The sequence below is a fragment of the Vitis riparia genome, chromosome 17, assembly GCF_004353265.1.
Source record: "Vitis riparia cultivar Riparia Gloire de Montpellier isolate 1030 chromosome 17, EGFV_Vit.rip_1.0, whole genome shotgun sequence".
Lineage (NCBI taxonomy): Eukaryota > Viridiplantae > Streptophyta > Magnoliopsida > Vitales > Vitaceae > Vitis > Vitis riparia.
In genome coordinates, this window is record NC_048447.1 from 7,799,252 (window position 1) to 7,818,927 (window position 19,676).

The following is a 19,676-nucleotide window of genomic DNA, read 5'->3' on the forward strand; positions in this document are numbered from 1 at the left end:
TGTATCCCATAACTTTCCACTTTAAAGGTTCTTGAGTAATGATGATGATGGTTGGATATCATTAATTTACATTCTTGAGTAATGATATGTCTATTCACCAATTCATCATCATCATCAAGTGGAAGAAGAAGAAGATGGAAGAATAAAGCAAATCCCAAGAAGATGTTATCTTCATTCCAATTCATTGGCAACTCTATTCTTACTTCACATCCCATATTATGATGACTTACCCACTTTAGCATTCCACTACTTCGAGGAATGAAAACATTAATATGCCTCAATGGTTCATCTTCTTCATCTGAATTTCCACCATATAAATCCTCTTCCTCATTCTACACAAAAATGTCATGTAAATCTTATGCCTATTAACATTTAAAAAAATTAAAAAAATCAATGGCACGTAAAATTAAGTGCACAAAAATTATTAACACCTAAATCATACAAATTCATTGGGACCAACTCTATCTCGAGTCATAAATTGTATAAAAAAGTAGCATGTAAAATTCATACTTGAATTAGTGATTTGAAGCAGTTGAGGAGAGAAGACTACTCTAAGATCTCACTCGTAGGTCAAAATCACTAATAACATCAACACTAGTGCAATATTCTCTTAATGTTGAGAACTCATGCAACATAGTAACTTAAAGCAATCATGACAACTTGATAGTCTTTCAATCATAACTCTCCATAAGTCTTATTAAATATATAGTCATTATATACACTAATGCTCTCACCAAATATTATATCATATTACTAATAGATCATCCTCGTTAAGAAGTAGTTGGTAGATTATTAAGAGGAATTTTGGTCTTTTATTTTTTATTAGTTATAGGAGATCATTTTTTATTTTATTTATTTATTTTGAAGTTTAACTTTTGGAGTCTCTTTTTCTTTTAATATGCTTCTAACTCTTCCTTACATAATTTTATCTAAATTAAATTAGGCAAACAAAGGAAAAAAAAGGGGGGGGGGGGGGGAATCATCTAACCATACACCAACTACAAAAAAATACGAGATTTTGGATCTTTTTCTTTTAATATGCTTCTAACTCTTCCTTACATAATTTTATCTAAATTAAATTAGGCAAACAAAGGAAAAAAAGGGGGGGGGGGAATCATCTAACCATACACCAACTACAAAAAAATACGAGATTTTGGAACTTTACTTTTTTCTTTTTAATTTTGGTGTAAAATGGGAAAAAATATTGTCTATTCATACACTCCAATAGTATTTTCAAATTTGTTCCATAATTACCCTCTAAAAGTAAAGGACAAAGTACACACCAACTTAATACTACATGTTAACAAATACATATGCCATTTATTTTTATTATTTTTCTCACATCAATATATCTCCCTTACCACTTGTCACGTTTCCATTTTTTTCTTTTTTCCTTTTTTTTTTCCTCTCTTGCCACCATAATCCATTGTCGCATATTATAGTTTTTATTATTATTTTTCTTTGTTTCCTTTATATTCTTTTTAATATGCTTGTGCATTTTCTCATAAAACTTCTTTAATTTTAATTTTTTTTTACTCTCTAATTTCTCCATGTTTATTGATTTTAATTATTTTTTTTGACATATTAAACTTAAAATGATAATATATAATAAATAGTTAATATAACAAATTAAATAATATATATATATATATATATATATATAATGGACAAAAATAAAAAATATTATCCCACAAATAATATATTCTATGATTTTAAATATTAATTATAATAATACATTTTATAAATTAAGGTTTAAATTTAAAAATTCCATTTTATTATTTAGAAGTTTATAATATAAGATTTTTTTATATTAATACTAAACAAAATATTTATTTATTTTGTAAATTCTATCACATGTAAAAGTAAAAATATCATTGTAATATTATTTTATTATTTACATTATTTTTCTTTTAATTTTCATTTTAAATTTATCATATCAAAATTACAATATGTGATGGTGCTTTTATCATTTTTCTTATGATTTTAAATTGACTGTGGATCTAACTTTTTTTGCTTAAAATCTTTAATTTTTAATTAAAATAAAATATAAAAAGAAAATATATTTTTCATAAAAAAAATGTATTTAACTTTTTATATTAATTTCATAAAAAATAGGTACATCCTTAAAAAAAATAGGAAAATTAATGCTTAGGAGAACCGGAAACACTATCATACTTATCATGGTGTATATATTCCTTTGGGACCCTCGATAAGTAATTGGAGGTCTTTACCCACCCCAAAAAGAACTTTGAGATCCTAGGTATATCCATTCTTAGAGGAACCAAGACCCCTATTTTCATTTTCATGGTTCATATATTCCTTTGAGGACCCTTGAGAAAGAATTAGAGGTTATTCTCCACCCTAAAACGGACATTGGAACCCAAAGTACATCTTAAAGACAATTTGGTACATCATTTATAAAATTTGGTACATATTTCATAAAATTTGGCACATCCTTAAAACAATTTTGTACATCCAATCCATGAGCTACTAGGACCTCTATATTATTACCCGTGGTTCGTTTATTTCTTTAGAGATCTTTAGGAAGTAATTAGAGGTCGTTCCCTACTCCGAAATGAACTTTGGAACCCTAAGTACACCCTTAAGGAAATTGAGTGCATCGTTAAGAAATTTTGGTACATCCAATCCTCGGGCTGTCGAGACCCCTATCTATCTTCCCATGGTCCATATTATCCTTTGAGGACCCTTAGGTAGTGATTGAAGGTCATTCCCCACATCGGAATGAATTTTGGCACTCTTGGTACATCCTTTACAAAATTTGGTAAATCCTTAAAAATATTTGGTACATACTTGAAACCTTTATCTTATTATCCATGGTCCGTTTATTCCTTTAGGGATCTTTGGAAAGTGATTGGAGATCGTTCCCTACTCCGAAATGGACTTTGGAACCCTAGGTACATCATTGAGAAATTTTGATACATCCAATCATTAAGCTAACGGAACACTTATCTCCATTTTCATAGTCCATTTTTACCTTTGGAGACCCTCAGGAAGTTATTGAAGGTCGTTCCCCACCTCATATTGTGTGTGTCCATAAATAGTATCAACTCATTTTTTTCCTAAAATGCCCTTATCATTTGCTTTATGTACTTATTCACTTTACTAAGAGCCTATTTAGGAGGGATGTTTAAAAGTGCTCATAATAAAAAATTAGGGTTTTGAAAATCCACTTTTAAAAATCTAGATAATCGCTTAAAATGATTTATGACAATCACTTTATAAGCAAAATCGCCTTTTTTTTCTTTTATATGGCACATTTATCAAAGGTTTTTTTTTTTTACAATCACTTTAAGTAAAATCTAAATACACCCACATTCATTTCTAGTTACTTTTCATTAAAAATTATCTATTTCTCAAAAAATTTAAATGAATATTAAAATTATTTTGTTTGAAAACTAACAATGTTCTTAACTTATGTCTCGTAGTACTTTATTTCAATCATTCTTCTTATTTATACAATTATTTTTTTACAATAATCACAAAAAAAAAAAAAAAAACTAAAACAATTGAAAATAGTAAAAAATATGTTTTTACAAAATATCTTATTTTTCAAAACAAACTCTCAAAGAGCTCTTTTTTTTAATCTATACATTCACTAGCCAATTACAAATAGGGCATTCTAAGAGTATTTCGATCTAGGAAATTCTAGTATTAATTTCTCATTATTTATTTAGCTTTTGACAAAATTAGAAAAGCATAGTTGCGTGCATGACGATCATTCTAGACCAGTTTTGGTTGGAAAAAAAATTATTATCAATAACTCAAATTTTGAGTTCCGATTTCCGAATCATATTTCCAAAGCAACTAAACATATTAATGAATGTGAATTTAATGGATATATACTAAAATTTTAAACTCAACCAAAGAAATAAATTTGTACAAATTTTTGTTTATGCATATACGCTGTACTACTCATGAATGCTAGTTTGATTTGTGCAACCATGCAACGTGAAGCACAACCCCCAAAATATGACTAACATTCAAATTCAACCATTCATGCCAACTTCTGTCCAAAATTCCTTCATGTTTTAAGAACTCCACCTCCACGATGAGATTGCAAGGCATAGCAAGTGTTCGTAGCTTAATAAGCCCCAAAGCTCGGTGGAATGCTTCAAGAGCACCTTGATTAAACAAAATATATAAGCTCGAAGATCATGGGGATGAAAAGAAAACACAAATTTTCTGGGGTTTGAAATGGAAAGGTTACCTAAACCAACATGTTGCACATAAACACCAACATTATAACATACTCCTCTTCATCTAAAATTCTAACTTATGCAACATGGGCTTGCCTAAAGATCTATGTAAATGGTACCGACTTTATACATTCAATCTCCATTCAGAGATGACCAGAAAAAACCAAAAAAACAAAAGAAAAAAAAAAGGGTTGGGGTGGGGGGCAAACATCAGAAGCATACCTATCCACCTTTGAGGTCTTCCACCTCTGAGGTGCAGAAAAACACTTCAAAGAGTTTTAACAGAGTACAAACGGGTAATGGGCAGCAACATACATGAGAGCCAATACTCTTCTCAAGAAGCCGCACCCGGGGTTAGTCAATTGTCTGTAGCAGCAGAGGACTCGAAGGAAGCTAGGAGCCACCCTTTCTTCCTTGCGTACTCCACATAGAAACTGAATTTCTCCTCTGCGTTTGGAATGTCGAGTGCTAGGTCATCAAGCCCATCCTTGATCCTCCCAAACCCTTTGGTCATCTGATTGATGGTGATGAGCCCTTCACAGAAGCACTCCTGCAGTAGGTCCAGCATCCTGTCATTCTTCTTTTCCATAGCCATAACCAATGCCTTCTTCACCACCTCGTGGTTGAAGAAAGGCATTCCAAGATCCCGGATGCACTGACAAGCTTCACCTACATCACCCCCGCTTTCATACTCCTCCAGGAGCTTCATGATCTTGTCCTTCGCATCCTCCACAGCCCATCCCGTCCCACCTCCCCAGCACCTCAGGATCCTCTCCCCAGCATGGCGGGCAGCAATCAGTGATCTAGCCATATGCACGGTTTCACTCCCACTGCAATTTGGTGGCAACTTGCTGCCAATCTCTTCTAAATTCAGAGGAGCTAGGACATCATCAATCACAGCCCTAGCTAGAAATAAAGCAAGCTCATTTGAAGCATCCAAAATGTCTAGTGCTGTGTCTTCTGCAGATTCCAGAAGCATGACAAAACCATTAACTATATCTTCAGTTGAGAATATCTCAATATGAAGGGACGACAGCAGAACAGATGCCATCTCTTTCTCTCTGTTCTTCCTGTCCATGGCCAGGGTGATGAGCTTTTTCAGAAAAATAGGATTGAACTTGGGCATACCGAGATCTTCAAGGCTCCGGATGAGTTCAGGAATGTCATCTGAGAGAAAATATTCATGAATTATTGTCACAGCCTCTTCCTTAAACCGCCTCACCTTTTCATCATCTTCATTGTGTACTTCCCCATCTTCACCTGCAGGTTTCAGAAATGAGGCATCAAGCCATCCTTGAGAGATTGCCTTTGGAACTAGCAACTCAAACAAGGTTTTTGCTGATGGAATGTCAAGGGCAAGATCATCAAGGCTCTCTGCTAACCGAGCAAACCCCTTAAGCATTTGACTAGAACTTATCAAGCCTTCCTCTGCCGCTTCCTTCAATAGCTTCAGTATTAATGGCTCTGCTGTCCGGATCTCCATGGCAAGAACTAGGGCTCTCTTCACAACCTCATGGTGGAAGAATGAAACCCCTAGCTCCCTTATGCACCTACATGCCTCAAAAGCATCTCCACTCTCCACGTATTCTCTCAATAGATCAGCAATCTTTTTCTTCACTTCCTCCACAGTAATATGGGTGCTACCACCCCATCTTCTTTCCACAAGTTCTGCATGGTGTGGAGCCGAGAGATAGCTCTTCTCAGCGGTTTGAATAACCTGATGTCCCTTGGAGGACTCAGGGAGTGTTTTTTTTGCCCTAGTAAGGAAAGCTGGAGGAAGGATGTCATCGACCACAGCACGAGCAATAAACAAAGCAAGAATATCAACTGCATCCAGTATATCCACTGCAAGGTCATCAGCAGACTCGAGCAGTATGAAAAATCCCTTGCTAATCTGGGCAGAGCTGATGACATCAGCATAAAGAGCTGAAAGCAGAACTGAGGCCATTTCTTTCTCCTTATCATGTCTGTCCATGGCCATAGAAACAAGCCTCTTAATGAAGTAGGGATGATATTCATTTGATCCAAGTTCTCTGAGGTCAGATGCAGCCAATTCCACATCACCAGTGCTGAAATATTCTTCTATGATGGAAACCACTGCTTTCTTATATTCATCTAAGGGGTCTGAAATCGTGGACCCAACAAGCTGATACGGCTCCTGTTGAAATCAAGGAATGAAATTATTTAAGCTCAGTATAGCAGTAATAGCTCCATTCCACTGCAGGAGAAAGATGGAACTATAGCCATTCACATAATTAGTATCAGAAATCAAAAAGCATGAGAAGGGTTGATTGAATTAGAAAAGCAAATACCTCGCCGCTATCATAGTTGGGATCATTTCGATCAATATGTGACTCACCATCAGTGTCAAGCAGTTTTCCCCATGTTCCCTTACCACCAGCACCATCTGTTACCAATGAAGAAGAGGACATTAGCGAATCCATACAAACAGAATAGCAATTCTCTTGCTACAAATATCATCACTGCTATCAGATATTAATAATAAAAAACAACATGATGAGAAGTATAAGAAAGCCAGTAAATGTTGCCAACAGTGGTATGGTGGAGGGGACAGAGAACAGAAACAAGAAAATAAATCCACATGTTTCTAGTTCGATTTATTTCTTGTCAGTGAATGATAATGCACTAGTAATTGGAATTCAAGCCATGTCCTTGTTTTTATTTTTGCTGTTTCTTAGAGCCCCAAATTCCAAATTGTGCAACTATCTTTTGGTTTTTTCCCTAACAGGCAAAGAGAAAGTATATGATCAACAACTAAAAAGAGGGCCCACCAAGGTACACACTATGCATACAATAGACACCTATAGGAGGACAAAGGAAGAAAGAAAACCAGAAAAAAGAATGTTCTCCCTTGGAGCCAAGCCAATCAACAAAGCTTATCATGGTTTAAGATCAATCACCTATTCCATTTAAGTACTCATAAAAGCAGATTTGATCGTTTGGTCCAACCGTTCCACATCTTTGAAAGATCTCTTATTTCTCTCTCACCAAAAAATTCAAAACGCACACAAAGGGCCTACCATCCAACCCTTTCTCTGTTTCTTTCCTACGAAAGGTCCATGCCAACTGAGAATGATTCCTCTCACTGTAGCATGCAGCACCCAAACCACTCCAAACAGCAAAAAATTAACTGCCACAAAATGCTTACCTTAGGGCAATGAAGGAGGATGTGATCAACCGATTCTAATCCATTTTGCACATGAAACACCTGTTCAGCATAACCCATTCCCTCCTTTTGTGCTGATCAATCATCAAAATCCTATCCCAAGCAACTTCCCAGACAAAGAAACCCACCTTCATTCAATTATCTTCCACCAAGAAGATAACTTTTCTTAATAATAATAACTGACTGCTTTTCCTCCTTCCCTCTTTTTGTTGATTTAGGAAGCTCTTAAATTGGCCGGTGAAAATAGAAACTTTTTTTCCTTTTTGGAAAGCAACCAACCAAAATGGATATTTTAAATCACATCGCAGATGCTGACCACATTAGTATTAGGAAATTAAGGAACCTATATTGTTAAATGCATTCCATGGTGCATAATAAACCAGTTATGCAAGAATTAATCACTTATTATTAGAAAGGCATGCACACTACACACGTGGAACATAACACAAAAAAAGGAGAGAATTTATTATACAGGATTTATAAGAGTAATCACAGGAGACTGTAAAGGAAACAAACATTTATCAAATAAACCTAGTAATTTGATACAAATAATATCTCACAGTGGGATGGAGAAATTAGGCCGTTGCTTAGTAATGATAACAGACAAAAATTTCAAACCAAGCTCCATTCAAAGTTTATCAACCCAAGATGGAGATTATGAGGGTAATCTCAAGACAATAAGACGACCATTGTCAATTTGAAGCTGGTCAGGATCATAAATTTAATCTTTTTAATGAATATGTAGGAGTCTGATTAAAAAAAATGTTACTTCAAAGGATCATGAAATATACATTCATAAGAGATAGGACCATGGAATGAATGTGCGTAAGAGAGATCTACAAACCTTCAAACTAGCCAAAGGCAAAAATATGACTAAAATAAGAAGTTGGAAAGGCAACAAAATGGCATTCATTTCATTTCCACATTAAGGAGAATTTAAGCAAGAGGAATCATCCATTAACAGTTTTCTCCTCAAACTAAAACAGACTTCAAATGATAAAAAAATTGAATTCCCATCCATTTCAATGATGCCTTTCCTCCTACTCCAGCCTTGCCAAGCAAACCATTACAGTCAATAAATATGAAGGAGAAAAAGGGAAAAAATTCAATGACCTAAAAATGGTCTCAGAAACGTTCAAAGAACAATTTTCAGAAAAGTGGTTTTGCATCCTGAAGTGAACAGGTTTAAAAGTGCAGTTAAACTTCAGGGCCCCAGTGTAGCTCAGGGGCAGTGCTCTCTGGAAACAAACCAGAGGTCCCAAGTTTAAGCCCCTTTGATATTAAAGTGGTCTACGGTAAAGGAGCAGGCCCATATCAACTAGGTTTGTTTTTCTGGCAGATCAAATATGTTTCATTGTTGGGATGATTCCCAACTATTAAAAAGCAGTACAAATTTTAAAGAAAAAAATGTAATTGAACTTCAGATAGAACTTTTTGGAATAACTTTTTGCCTCAATAAGAACTAGTAACAGCAACTTTCATGATAATCCATTATCTTCCAGTAAACTAATAGTTTCCATATTGAACAGAGTCACACCATCATACTATAATGCTTATGAACTAAATTATCATAGTAAGCTTAAAGAAAACAACTCGCATTTTCACTTTTGATTTTTTTAAATTTAATGGGACTATAAGATTTACATGTCATCCAACCCTTTCTTTGTTTATTTTGGACAATTTGGAAGGAAAGAAATAGGATAGTCTTCGATAACGAGGCTTTGTCGACTCAAAGATTGAAAAACTCATTTGTTTGTAACCTCTTATCCTGGGCTAATTCTTCTATAGGTGTAGGCCCTTTATCTTTGTTTTCCTTTGTGGATTGGTTGGGTTCTAGTTGAGGGCCGGTGAGTGTTTGTGTTTTTGTTGCTTGTTTTAGGTTTCTCTTGTATACTCCCTGTATACTTTGGGTTGCCTTTCAAGCTCCCTTTTTAATATATTTGTGCTTTTGCCTATCAAAAAAAAAGATTTACATGTCATCCAAAGCTGGAGACAAGCTACCAAGATTAATGGACAAAATATATGTTCAACCAATATCACAATCTCCTTATTTTCTATTAAAAACTAAAAATAAAGAAGTAATCATACTGATGAAAAGGTGGAACATGTATACAATGATGTTGAAGATGAAGCGCCTATAGAAGATTATCAAACAAAATTTTTGGTATGGAGAAAAATAGATGAAACTTCCAAAAGAAGATGGAAGCATCCATATCATCAAAATGGAAAGATATCACAGAAAAATATGCATAATTTTTTATTTTAATTTTTGGGCAGACTTCAACATTTCTCAGTACCCCTTGAAAAGATTGGAAAAAGGTTTCGAAAGAAGAGATTGCCAAACCATCTTATATACTTGAGAACAAAATAAAGTTCAAGAAGGATCTTTTTCAGTAAAAAGAATATGAAATTTTCCAATGTCAACCACCGAGCCAAAAATGGAGTTTAAAACTCAATTTTGCCGTGATAATGCAAATATCAGTCAACCCCAAGTTGCACACCATGAATATCAGGCAAGCCTAAAGGTGTCTAGTAATGGTCTTGAGGCCAAGTACCTAATTCTTAAGAATTTGAAACATGAGCATATGATACACCATCGACATAATAGTACTTTATATAGTTCTTCTTGATGTATGTCTCAAGAAACTCTAAAAAACTATGGACTCTAGGAATATGTTTCACATATTTTTTTATTTTTTTATTTTTTGATAGATAAAAGGATGTATATTAAACAAGAAGAGAAAGCACCAAAAACAGTGCCCTCAAAGTATACAGAGAGAATACAAAAACAGCCCAAAGACGCAATCCAAAGGGGAAAGGATAGAAACACACCACCTTCCCTTACTTAGAGCCTAACCAATCTAAGAAACTTACAAGAAAAGAAGAGCTCAAAACTATAGACACCCTAACCCAAGACCAAAGATTACATACAAAAGAATAAAATGATATGAGATTTTTTTACTTTAACTAACAATAAAATGATATGAGATTTTTTTTTTTAATAGGTAAATTTTTGTCACCATTGGTACCTGAACCTGGAACCTCCCACAAACCATCCCCATCCCCATTCCCATCCCTTTACCACTTGAGCCAAACCTCAAGGGCAACAATAAAATGATATATGGAAGATAAGTTTTGACAAGGTAAAAGGAAAGGGGAAAAAAAATTCAGTCCGCCAATGCTCTAGAACAAAATTTCCAGAGATTTATTGATAAAACAAAAAAATGGAGTCAGTATCAGCCAATCGATCCTGCTATCACATTCAGATTGCATAGGTTTTGGTGCAAGGATAGGAAGTGATGATCATTAGGATTCATACACTTAAACATGAGATGTCCGCCAACTAAGTGACATACTTGGATGCTTCATAGGGAGGGAGATCTCTTTGTATACAAACAAAAATTAAAGTAATTGTCCATAACGATAACAATAAACAAAATATCCATTACGTATAATTAAATGCAGCTTCCCAAACCATAGGCACATAAAACACAAGCCAATTTAGCCACATATCGGCTGTCTTATTTCTACAATGCAGATGCAAGGTTCTTGAATGCCATGTAAGCATCCAAAAAGGAATAATTGAACTTCCAAACAGCCTACAAAGTTGATACTATCCTCAAATACTTCTGCTACACTATATGTTGAAATCATAAATTACTGTCCAACTTAACTTACAGAGCTCATATCAAATCTCACAGGCTTAATAGCATAAGATGGTAAAAAGATTTTTGAATTAGAAGTTAGAAAATCGTAATGCAGAAAATGGCAATATTCAACAACTAAGAGCACCAAAAGTAATAGAAAGAATCAAAGTAGCTACCACTGCTCTCCACGAGAAACAAGCCTAGGATGCACAAATTACCAAGGGCTACTAAATCTCCACAAAACTACATAATCAAGCAATTAAATTAGAACAAATAGGAAGGTCCTGAGCCTACTTACCCTTCTTAACCCTAACAAACTTCCCGGAGTGTGAGCGACGCACATGCCTCACAGCAATTCCAGCCATTGGCGCCTTGCCACTGACAGGAACTTTTATATGATGCTCAGAAAGCAAAGACGTTGGAGACTTTGGCGATGAGGACAAACCCTCTGCATTCTGTGTTGCCATTTTCAACGTTTCCCTTTGTTCATTCGTCAAAAACCCCTCGTTCGAAGCCATTTCCGCTCACAAAACCCTACACAACAGTTAAAAAAAATCGCCAAAAGAGCATTAGACTACCAACTGTTCACCGTTCGCAAAGCACGAACAGGATTTCAAACCATCCGCCATAAGCACAGACTCAACCGATAAAATTTCAACCATTAGATCAAGAACAGTAAAACAGTAACCGCAATCAATCTCAACTACAAAACTACCAACGTCTGGTCCCCGGGGAAACCCTAGCACTCAACTATAACCAAACAGTTCCACTAACTTCATCCTTTCCATCACAAAATCCTCAACTCCTTCCATTTCCCTATCTTTTTTCAGCAACCAAACAGCGCACAAGAGAGAGAAAAACCCAAAAAAAAAAGAAAAAAGAAAAATCCAAATAGAAAGAGTTAGAACACCTCAATGAAGTGGAAGTGAGCGGCACCGAAACCCTAATCCGATTCTTCTGTGCTTGGCCCGGATCTCGAGCCAAGACAGGAGAAGCAAACCGGATCTCCAAAACCCAAACCCTTTCCGGAACCAAACTAGAACAGCAGAGAGGAGAGAGACAGGGAGAGAGGCGAAACCCTAGATCGGGAGATTTGAGATCGGGCTTGGAGTATCTAGAACAAGATTGTAGGGAGAAAATATTGAAATAGGGACAGTAGAGAGAGATAGGGGAAATGGAAAGGAAATGGATGAGAATGAGGAGTATTTATAGGGAGGCTACATTAACACGTCACCGGTTTTTGGGTATATCTGTTTCGGTTGTCCGCGTGGCGGTAAAGCGCTGTCTGAACCGGAGCTAAACCTGGGGCCAGTAGGGGTACCCGGTTTAGGGTTAGTATACTCTATAGTTTAAATTACTGAATTGGTCCCCATTTCACGGGTCATAGGATTGGAGTTTTTAGTCATTTGGCTTTTGTTTTTGAAAAAAAAAAAAATAGGTGATTTTTCCGTCCAAATTTGCTTTTAGTTAGTTGTTTAACCGGATAAGAAATATAGTTTCTTAAATTGGTAATGATTTTGGCCCCAGTGCGTAGAAAATTTTAGTTAGAAAACGATAAATGCACATGATTTTTTGCTTATTTATTAAATATTTTGTACTTTATTAAGATTATTTTTTAATAACTTAATATACAAATTTGGATATTAAGAGTCGTTTGATAATAATTTTAGGAAATGTTTTTAATTTTAAAAAATATTTTTAAAAAGAAATTAAGAATTGAAAAATTTTTAAAATTTATTAAAAATTTTAAAAAATCACTTACTTTTTAGATAAACACTTTATAAGTGATTATTTTAAAAACACTTTTAAAAAAAAAAACCTTTTATTAAAAACATTTCAAGTTAAGGAGAAATAAATCAAGGAAGTTAATCTAAACATTTATAACCACACTATCTTCCATCAATCATCCAAATCTATATGTATATCAACGGAATATGGTTTTAAGGGTCATCCATTACAAAAAGACATTTCCTTAAATAGTTAAAATCATGATTTTGATTTCAAATTTATTTTCTCGTGAATATCAAAAACAAAAATATGACATTATTTTTATTAAAAAGACATTTTCCAAAAGATATTTGTATTTTTGAATTGATATTTTAGTCAAAGTTGATAAAGGAAAAAAAATTAAATATGCTTTGAATAATTGTTGTAAGAAATATTTATGAAATTGATGAAAAACCCTTCAAAAAACTTATCAATTTTCTTTATCATAAAAATCAAATCAATTACTCAATTTAAAAATCAGTTCTTCTCCTCAAAATGGGATAGTTCTTTTTCTAGATGTCCAATGAATTTCTTTCTTTTCCCATGATTGTCAAGAAACTAATGAACACTTCAAAGACCCATATTTGGTTAATTATATTAAAAACAAAGTGTAAGTAGGTTTGACCATAAGCTCATAGATTTGTCTTTTTCAAAGTAAGATATGGGTGAAGAATTATTAACAAAGATAAGAGAGGCATCTATGTGTCTAATCACTTGTCATCTTCTCCATCTCTTCCTTCTCATCCTTCTCATCCATTCTACTTCATCCTTCTCATCCATTCTACTTCATGCTCATATAAAAAGGAAATAATAAATAAATAAATAAATAAATAATCGATCATAATTTATTTGAAGTCTATTTCATAAATTATTTTTATGAAAAAAATTTCGCTAAAAATATTTTTAGGAGAATCATCAATCATATGTTTCTCAAAAGAAAGATAGTACAAAGTACAAACGATTTTTCAACTCTTTTAAATGTGTTTTTATGAATTTTATTGACTAATTTTGTACTAGAAGTGCTTTTAGTAAACATGGCGGGACATTTGTTGTAACTACCAATGAAGCAAACCTCAAATGATATAGAGACACCCCTTTACCCTAAACCACTTAAAATACAAGAACTACTGATAGATTGCCAAGAGGGTAATACCCTGAGCTAGGCCCAGGGCCAAAATATTCAGTTAATATGCTCAAAGAAGGAAGAAAAGCAATGCATTCTGACCCTGGCTGCATACAGAAGTTGAAGGTCGGCAGGAAATGGTAATCTATTTCATTGTTAGCAAACAAAAGGCCCACAGAATAATACTATATTCTAAGCATTTAATTAGCCATACATGGAAGAAATGGCTAACATGTTCCATATGTACTTGATGTATAATAGTTTTATATGTTTAAATTCACAAAAACCATTCAATTCATCCATAATGCTAGTCATCAACTTATCCCATACAATGGGCTTTTTGGGCATGAAACCCCATACTTGGGGCGGTGCAAATGAGGTTGTACCATGGCAAAAGAATCCAAGTCTGGTAGGGTAGGCTTGATTGAGTTTGATGTGGTGGCACCAACATGGAACTCACATACAGTTGCCTTCTCCGTTGGTTCGTGTCATGAAGCATTTCTTGACATGAATCTGTCAAACAAAAAAGACAAGACAATATAATAGATCTGGTTGAAGACAAGATAAATGAAATCATGAGCTCAACTTTGAGAAAGCCAAACAATATAGGGTATTTAGCATAAATGCATGAACACCCAAAAGGATAATGATAAATATATATATACAGTGTCTCTACACACCAGCAGGGCCTAGAGAGGAGCAACCGACAAAATTATTAAATGAGATAATGTAGAACAAGATAGCAAAGAAAATGCTTCCCTTGAAGTGATATTGGGAGCCCTCAGGACACCTAGTTAACAATTGAAAGTGGAAAATTCATAAAGAATACCAAAATGACATTCTCAACATAAGAAAAAGAGACTTCATATGGTGAATGAGCAGGGATCAGCAATTGAGGATCAAACAAGTTCAACAACTGAGGACATATTGGATCCATCCACCATCTGTACACACATGGTCAAACATTCTTTTAGTTGATTACGGTTTCTTTGGAAAAAAAAAAAAATACTAAATCTAAATCATACTGCATACACCCAAAGCTGCATCATTTCCTGTTTGATGGTGTTTTTAATTAGAACAATGATGTCATTTTATACCCAAATGCCATGTTCTTGAATTTAATTGTTCTCTGTTTTCAAACTTTGTCATTTGAATTAATATAAGACAACCTGTTAGAGACCGTTTTATAATACTTTAAATGGCCTAAATGTCATTTTGACTACAGTCTTACCAAAGAGCAAGAGGATTTCATTTTGGTCATGAACTGTTATAACTTGCACATAATAATTTTCACGTCTACATTGTCGTTGAGAGGTATTTATGCCAAGTTTGGAAAAAACGGACCAAATGTCAGCTCTGTCAATTTAGAAATATCTTATCCTGGTAACTGCATCCATGTATTGCAAGAATAAAGATAAAACTGTAAAAGTCCCAAAGGTAAAGGTATAGATGCACATGAAAATCCCTGTTCTCTCATAGAGATGCAGATTCACTTGTTTACAGGTAATAAATGTGATGGCAGAGAGAATATTAAAAAATAGAAAAGGGATGGGGGAAACTGAGAATGAAAGGACAATCAATATGCAATATGAACACGACTAACACTGATTTTTACAATCCATGTTCTCTTGGTATTCACTATCAAACAATTAGTAACAAAGTTTATTTTTCAGCTTCCACAGTGAATTATATCTACATATTCAGCATCCAGAACTAAGCTTCATAACCATAATGAAATATGAAGTACATGAGGAGTAAGAATCATGGCAAATTGCCTTGTGAGGAAGCGAATAATAAATTTACTTTTAGAACAGCAATGATATTAAAAAACTGTTAGTTGCTTCCATTGACATCTGCATGTGGGAAGCCATGGAACAAACAAGAATGACTAGCCATAGCATGACCGTTTCCATATATTTTTTGTGTCTAGATATTATGCAAGTAACACACAATAAGTCAATAACTGAAACCAAATTATTTCCTTGTCAACTTTTAAGCTGTTTGCCACAGAATCCTTTTCTCAGAGATAAGAGAATCTCAATACTTGGTAATATAATATAGTAGCAAAGTAGCTTTCCAAGTATATGAGCCACACTTGTCCCTCCCTTATGGAGGAAATCCTGCCAAAATGGAATAAATGCAACCTCTTAAATGAGACAAAGTAAACCATTTTAATATTTAGCCCATGCATGAAATGATAATAACCAAAAGTATAAATGAACAAATAAGGTTAGAACATGTTGGCTAAGAAATTCCACCTTATCTTTACTCAACACAATTTGACTTTTGCCAGATGGGCTAATTGGCATCTTCATGTTTATGAAAGATATGGACCAAATCAGGGAAGTTAAAAGAAAATTTAAAATATAAAGTAAAGCTGATACAAAGTTTTTTATCCAAGGAATTGGGCAACAATATTTTTTTTCATACATACACCAAACAGTGAACAAAGACGATACCGAATAACATGATCTGTACATCACAAACAGGTATACTTAAGCAAAACTTCTTGTTTCACAAAGAATTTTTTAACAGACATCAAACAATCAAGATAAATTCTTACCTTGTGGTGTAAGTGATGTATTGCAAAGAGACTCAACGTAGCAAATGTTATTGTTTGTGAAATGATGATAAGGTTCATGTGAAGGTTTTCATCATTAAAGCTGAAGTGGGTGTATGCTTTCCTTTCTCAGCAGCATCTACAGTTCCGTGATATGGAAGAACTGTCTCATAACCATCCAAAAACTATTATACAAATTACAAGCCACTAAATGACAACCTGAAATTTGATGTCCATGAAGCAGAGGAAAACAATTTGGGTCTTACTTTGCAGAACCTTCCATTTTATGATGTTAACATTCCAAGAATTGTGATACCACTATCCATCGTGAGCAAAACTTTGAATTCTCCTTCGCCCCTTCTTGTTCTTCCAGAACTCGTCTTTCTTTCCTTTCTTAGGTTTCAACAAACCCATGTTGCTATTAACAATCCCGAGTATAGCACTCCTGTCCTTCCTATTCTTTGTTGCAGCTTTTAGATCTAAAATTGACCTCAGCTTCTGATAAGATTGGGAATCTGGTACTTGTCCACTTTTCACCATCTGCTTATGATAAAAGAATGCCCTCTTGAAATCACGAACACGAACATAAGCATAGATCATTGTTGAATAAGTAATAGAATCAGGTTTTAGATTGAGGGACGTCATCTCTTTCAATAGCTGTGGCAACCTTGAGTGTTGCCCTCCCCGTGCATAAGCATTCATCAGCATATTATATGTCATCACTGTTGGTTGGAAACCAATCTTCCCAAATTCAAAAATCACATCTCTTGCTTCCATGTAGTGTCCTTGTTTAGCAAATCCATCAAGAAGAATGTTGAATGTCACCCGTGTCCCTTCAATTTTATCACTGAGCATCAATTTCCAAATTTTCATCAGTGTTTGGGTATCACCAGCACGCCTAAATGCATCTAGTAGAGCAGTATAAGTTTCTATGGAAGGTTTTATTCCTTCCCTTTTCATGTTCTCAAATGATGTATAAGCTTTCTCATGCCAGCCACTGACTGAATATGCATGGATAAGAGCTGTATAAGAATGTGAAGTGGGTTTGATACCTACTTTCTTCATCCTCAAGAATGCATCTGCAGCCATGTCACTCATCTTCTTCTGTCTACCATATGCACTAATTAGGCATGTATATGATTTGACATTTGGCTCCAAGCCCATATCCTGCATCTCCAACAGTAAATTCTCAATGATTTCGGGCTGCATTCTTCGGCTGTATGCATCCATTAGAATGTTATAGGTGGAAGATGTAGGTATAACACCCTTTGCCTTCATCTCACCAAAGAGACCTTCAGCTTCTTCAACCCGGTTTGATTTACCGTATGCATCCATCAGAGTGTTATACACAATAGCATTTGAAGAGATCCCTTTTTTCTCCATCTCTGATTGGATTATAAGGGCCTCATTCTTCAGCCCCTCATCACAGAACGATTTTATAAGAGCACCCAAGACTTCCGAACTCCATTCAACTCCTTTCCTGTTCATTCTCTGAAAGAACTCCCAAGCATCTTTGGCACTATGCCCATCTTTCCTCATGACTGTAATCATAATAGAACATGTGACATGATCTGGACGGATATTATTTGTTTCCATTTCGTCATACACCTTCCAAGCATCATCATACCTGAAATTAGAAAGTGAATATTGAGTTGGAGCACTTGGAAGTTAAACCCTATTCTTAAAACGCCAAGCAATTTATTTAGAACTTAGAGAGACCTCATCAAATCATGTAATAATAAGTTTGGGTAAAGTTTTGACACAACCCTTAATTCATACACCCGAAACAGATAGCAGAAGGGGTACACTGCGTATGAAAAAATGGCACACACCCTTAATGTAGGATGCCAAAAACAGAGAAAGTCCGGATGTCATAAAATCCCCTATTGCTAGTAACTAGCAAATAGTTAGTTGACACAATTCCAATACTCATCAATTAGAAGATGTTTTTCTCCGCTGCGAAAGTGCCAAACTGATCACAATCTAACTTGTAAAATAACGTTGAAAAAGATGACTAAAGCATATATGATAGCAAGGTTCTAGAAATCTTATACCTCCCACAGGACGACAAGCCTGAAATTGCTGAATTATAAATACGAACATCCCTGAATTGCCTCGTCTTCGGTAGATTCCTAAGCAAAACCATTAAGTCGTCACCCATGCCTGCTCTCCCCAACATCGGAAACAAAAGCGAGCAGGCTCGAGCGGTAACGAGCGACGGCTCCTGCAACCCCATCCACTCAAAGAAATACAAACAACCGATTACAAGACCCTCCTCACACATCAAACCCAAAACTTCCACACACTCTCTTTCACCTACTCTGCCCACGTAAGGCCCCAAAACCTCCCCTAACGTTGAATTCTCAGGCAAATTCCTTGCAAAATGAAGAATTTCACCAGAAATGCCCTGGAGTGACGTACATGGGTCCGAAACCACTTGCTCTTTTTCCTCCTCGACATCGAATTCGGCGTCAGATTCGGGGTCAGTGGTGGAGGCGAGACGCCAGGAAGGGCGGCGATTCTTTTGGAGGGAGAATTTGGATTCGAATCTGGGGTCTTGGGTTGAAGTGCGAGACTTGAAGAATCTGAGAATTGGGTCATTTGGATCCTCGTCTTCTTCTTCTTCCTTCTGCTGTCGTTGGTGTTGGAGTGTTCGGTCTTGTTCTTGGAGAAAAGGGAGGAAAATGGGGGATGAAGAGTGAGAGGGAGGAGTGGGAACAGGACTAGAGGGAGTTGCAGAGAATCTTATTAGGGTTTTGGAGAAATGGGGTTTACGGTAGAAGAGGGGACAAGAAGGAGAAGAAAATGTTTGGTGCATGAGCGCCATCCTTTTGGGTTCCTCACCGCCCACGCTATTGAGCCTCAGCTTCAGCCTTAGCAGGCTCTTCATAAACCCCTGAGTGCCCTTTTATTTATGTGACATCGTTTTACGTTCAAAACGGCGTCGTTTTACATTCCTCAAAGGATTAATCCCTCAGTGTTGGTTGATTTCAAGCGCATACATTTTCCAAGTTATTTAAATAAAAATAAAGATATAAAATGAGTCTGAAAAAGAATACAAAGATAATTTATAACTTCAAAGTTTAAAGTTATGTTGAATCATTAAAAATACTAAAAAAATAAAAAATAAATTGTTAATTAAAATTATTTTCTCATATTTAATTATTATGAATAT

The 19,676-nt window shown here is 35.1% G+C and overlaps 2 protein-coding genes across 2 annotated transcripts; both read right to left on the minus strand.

The window, feature by feature from the left end:
* Positions 1-4,097: 4,097 nt before the first annotated feature.
* Positions 4,098-12,231, minus strand: LOC117904256 (MA3 DOMAIN-CONTAINING TRANSLATION REGULATORY FACTOR 1-like). Its single transcript, XM_034816777.1, has 4 exons — positions 11,962-12,231; positions 11,350-11,585; positions 6,530-6,624; positions 4,098-6,375 (listed from the first exon to the last, which is right to left on the minus strand). The coding sequence occupies exons 2-4, from the start codon at positions 11,567-11,569 to the stop codon at positions 4,576-4,578; spliced, it is 2,115 nt and encodes a 704-aa protein (XP_034672668.1). The 5' UTR covers positions 11,570-11,585; positions 11,962-12,231; the 3' UTR covers positions 4,098-4,575.
* Positions 12,232-14,068: 1,837 nt separating this feature from the next.
* On the minus strand, positions 14,069-19,367 carry LOC117905050 (pentatricopeptide repeat-containing protein At5g50280, chloroplastic). Its single transcript, XM_034817923.1, has 3 exons — positions 18,556-19,367; positions 16,505-18,128; positions 14,069-14,454 (listed from the first exon to the last, which is right to left on the minus strand). Exons 1-2 carry the CDS (start codon positions 19,326-19,328, stop codon positions 16,820-16,822), a joined length of 2,082 nt encoding a protein of 693 aa, XP_034673814.1. The 5' UTR covers positions 19,329-19,367; the 3' UTR covers positions 14,069-14,454; positions 16,505-16,819.
* Between the last annotated feature and the right edge of the window lie 309 nt (positions 19,368-19,676).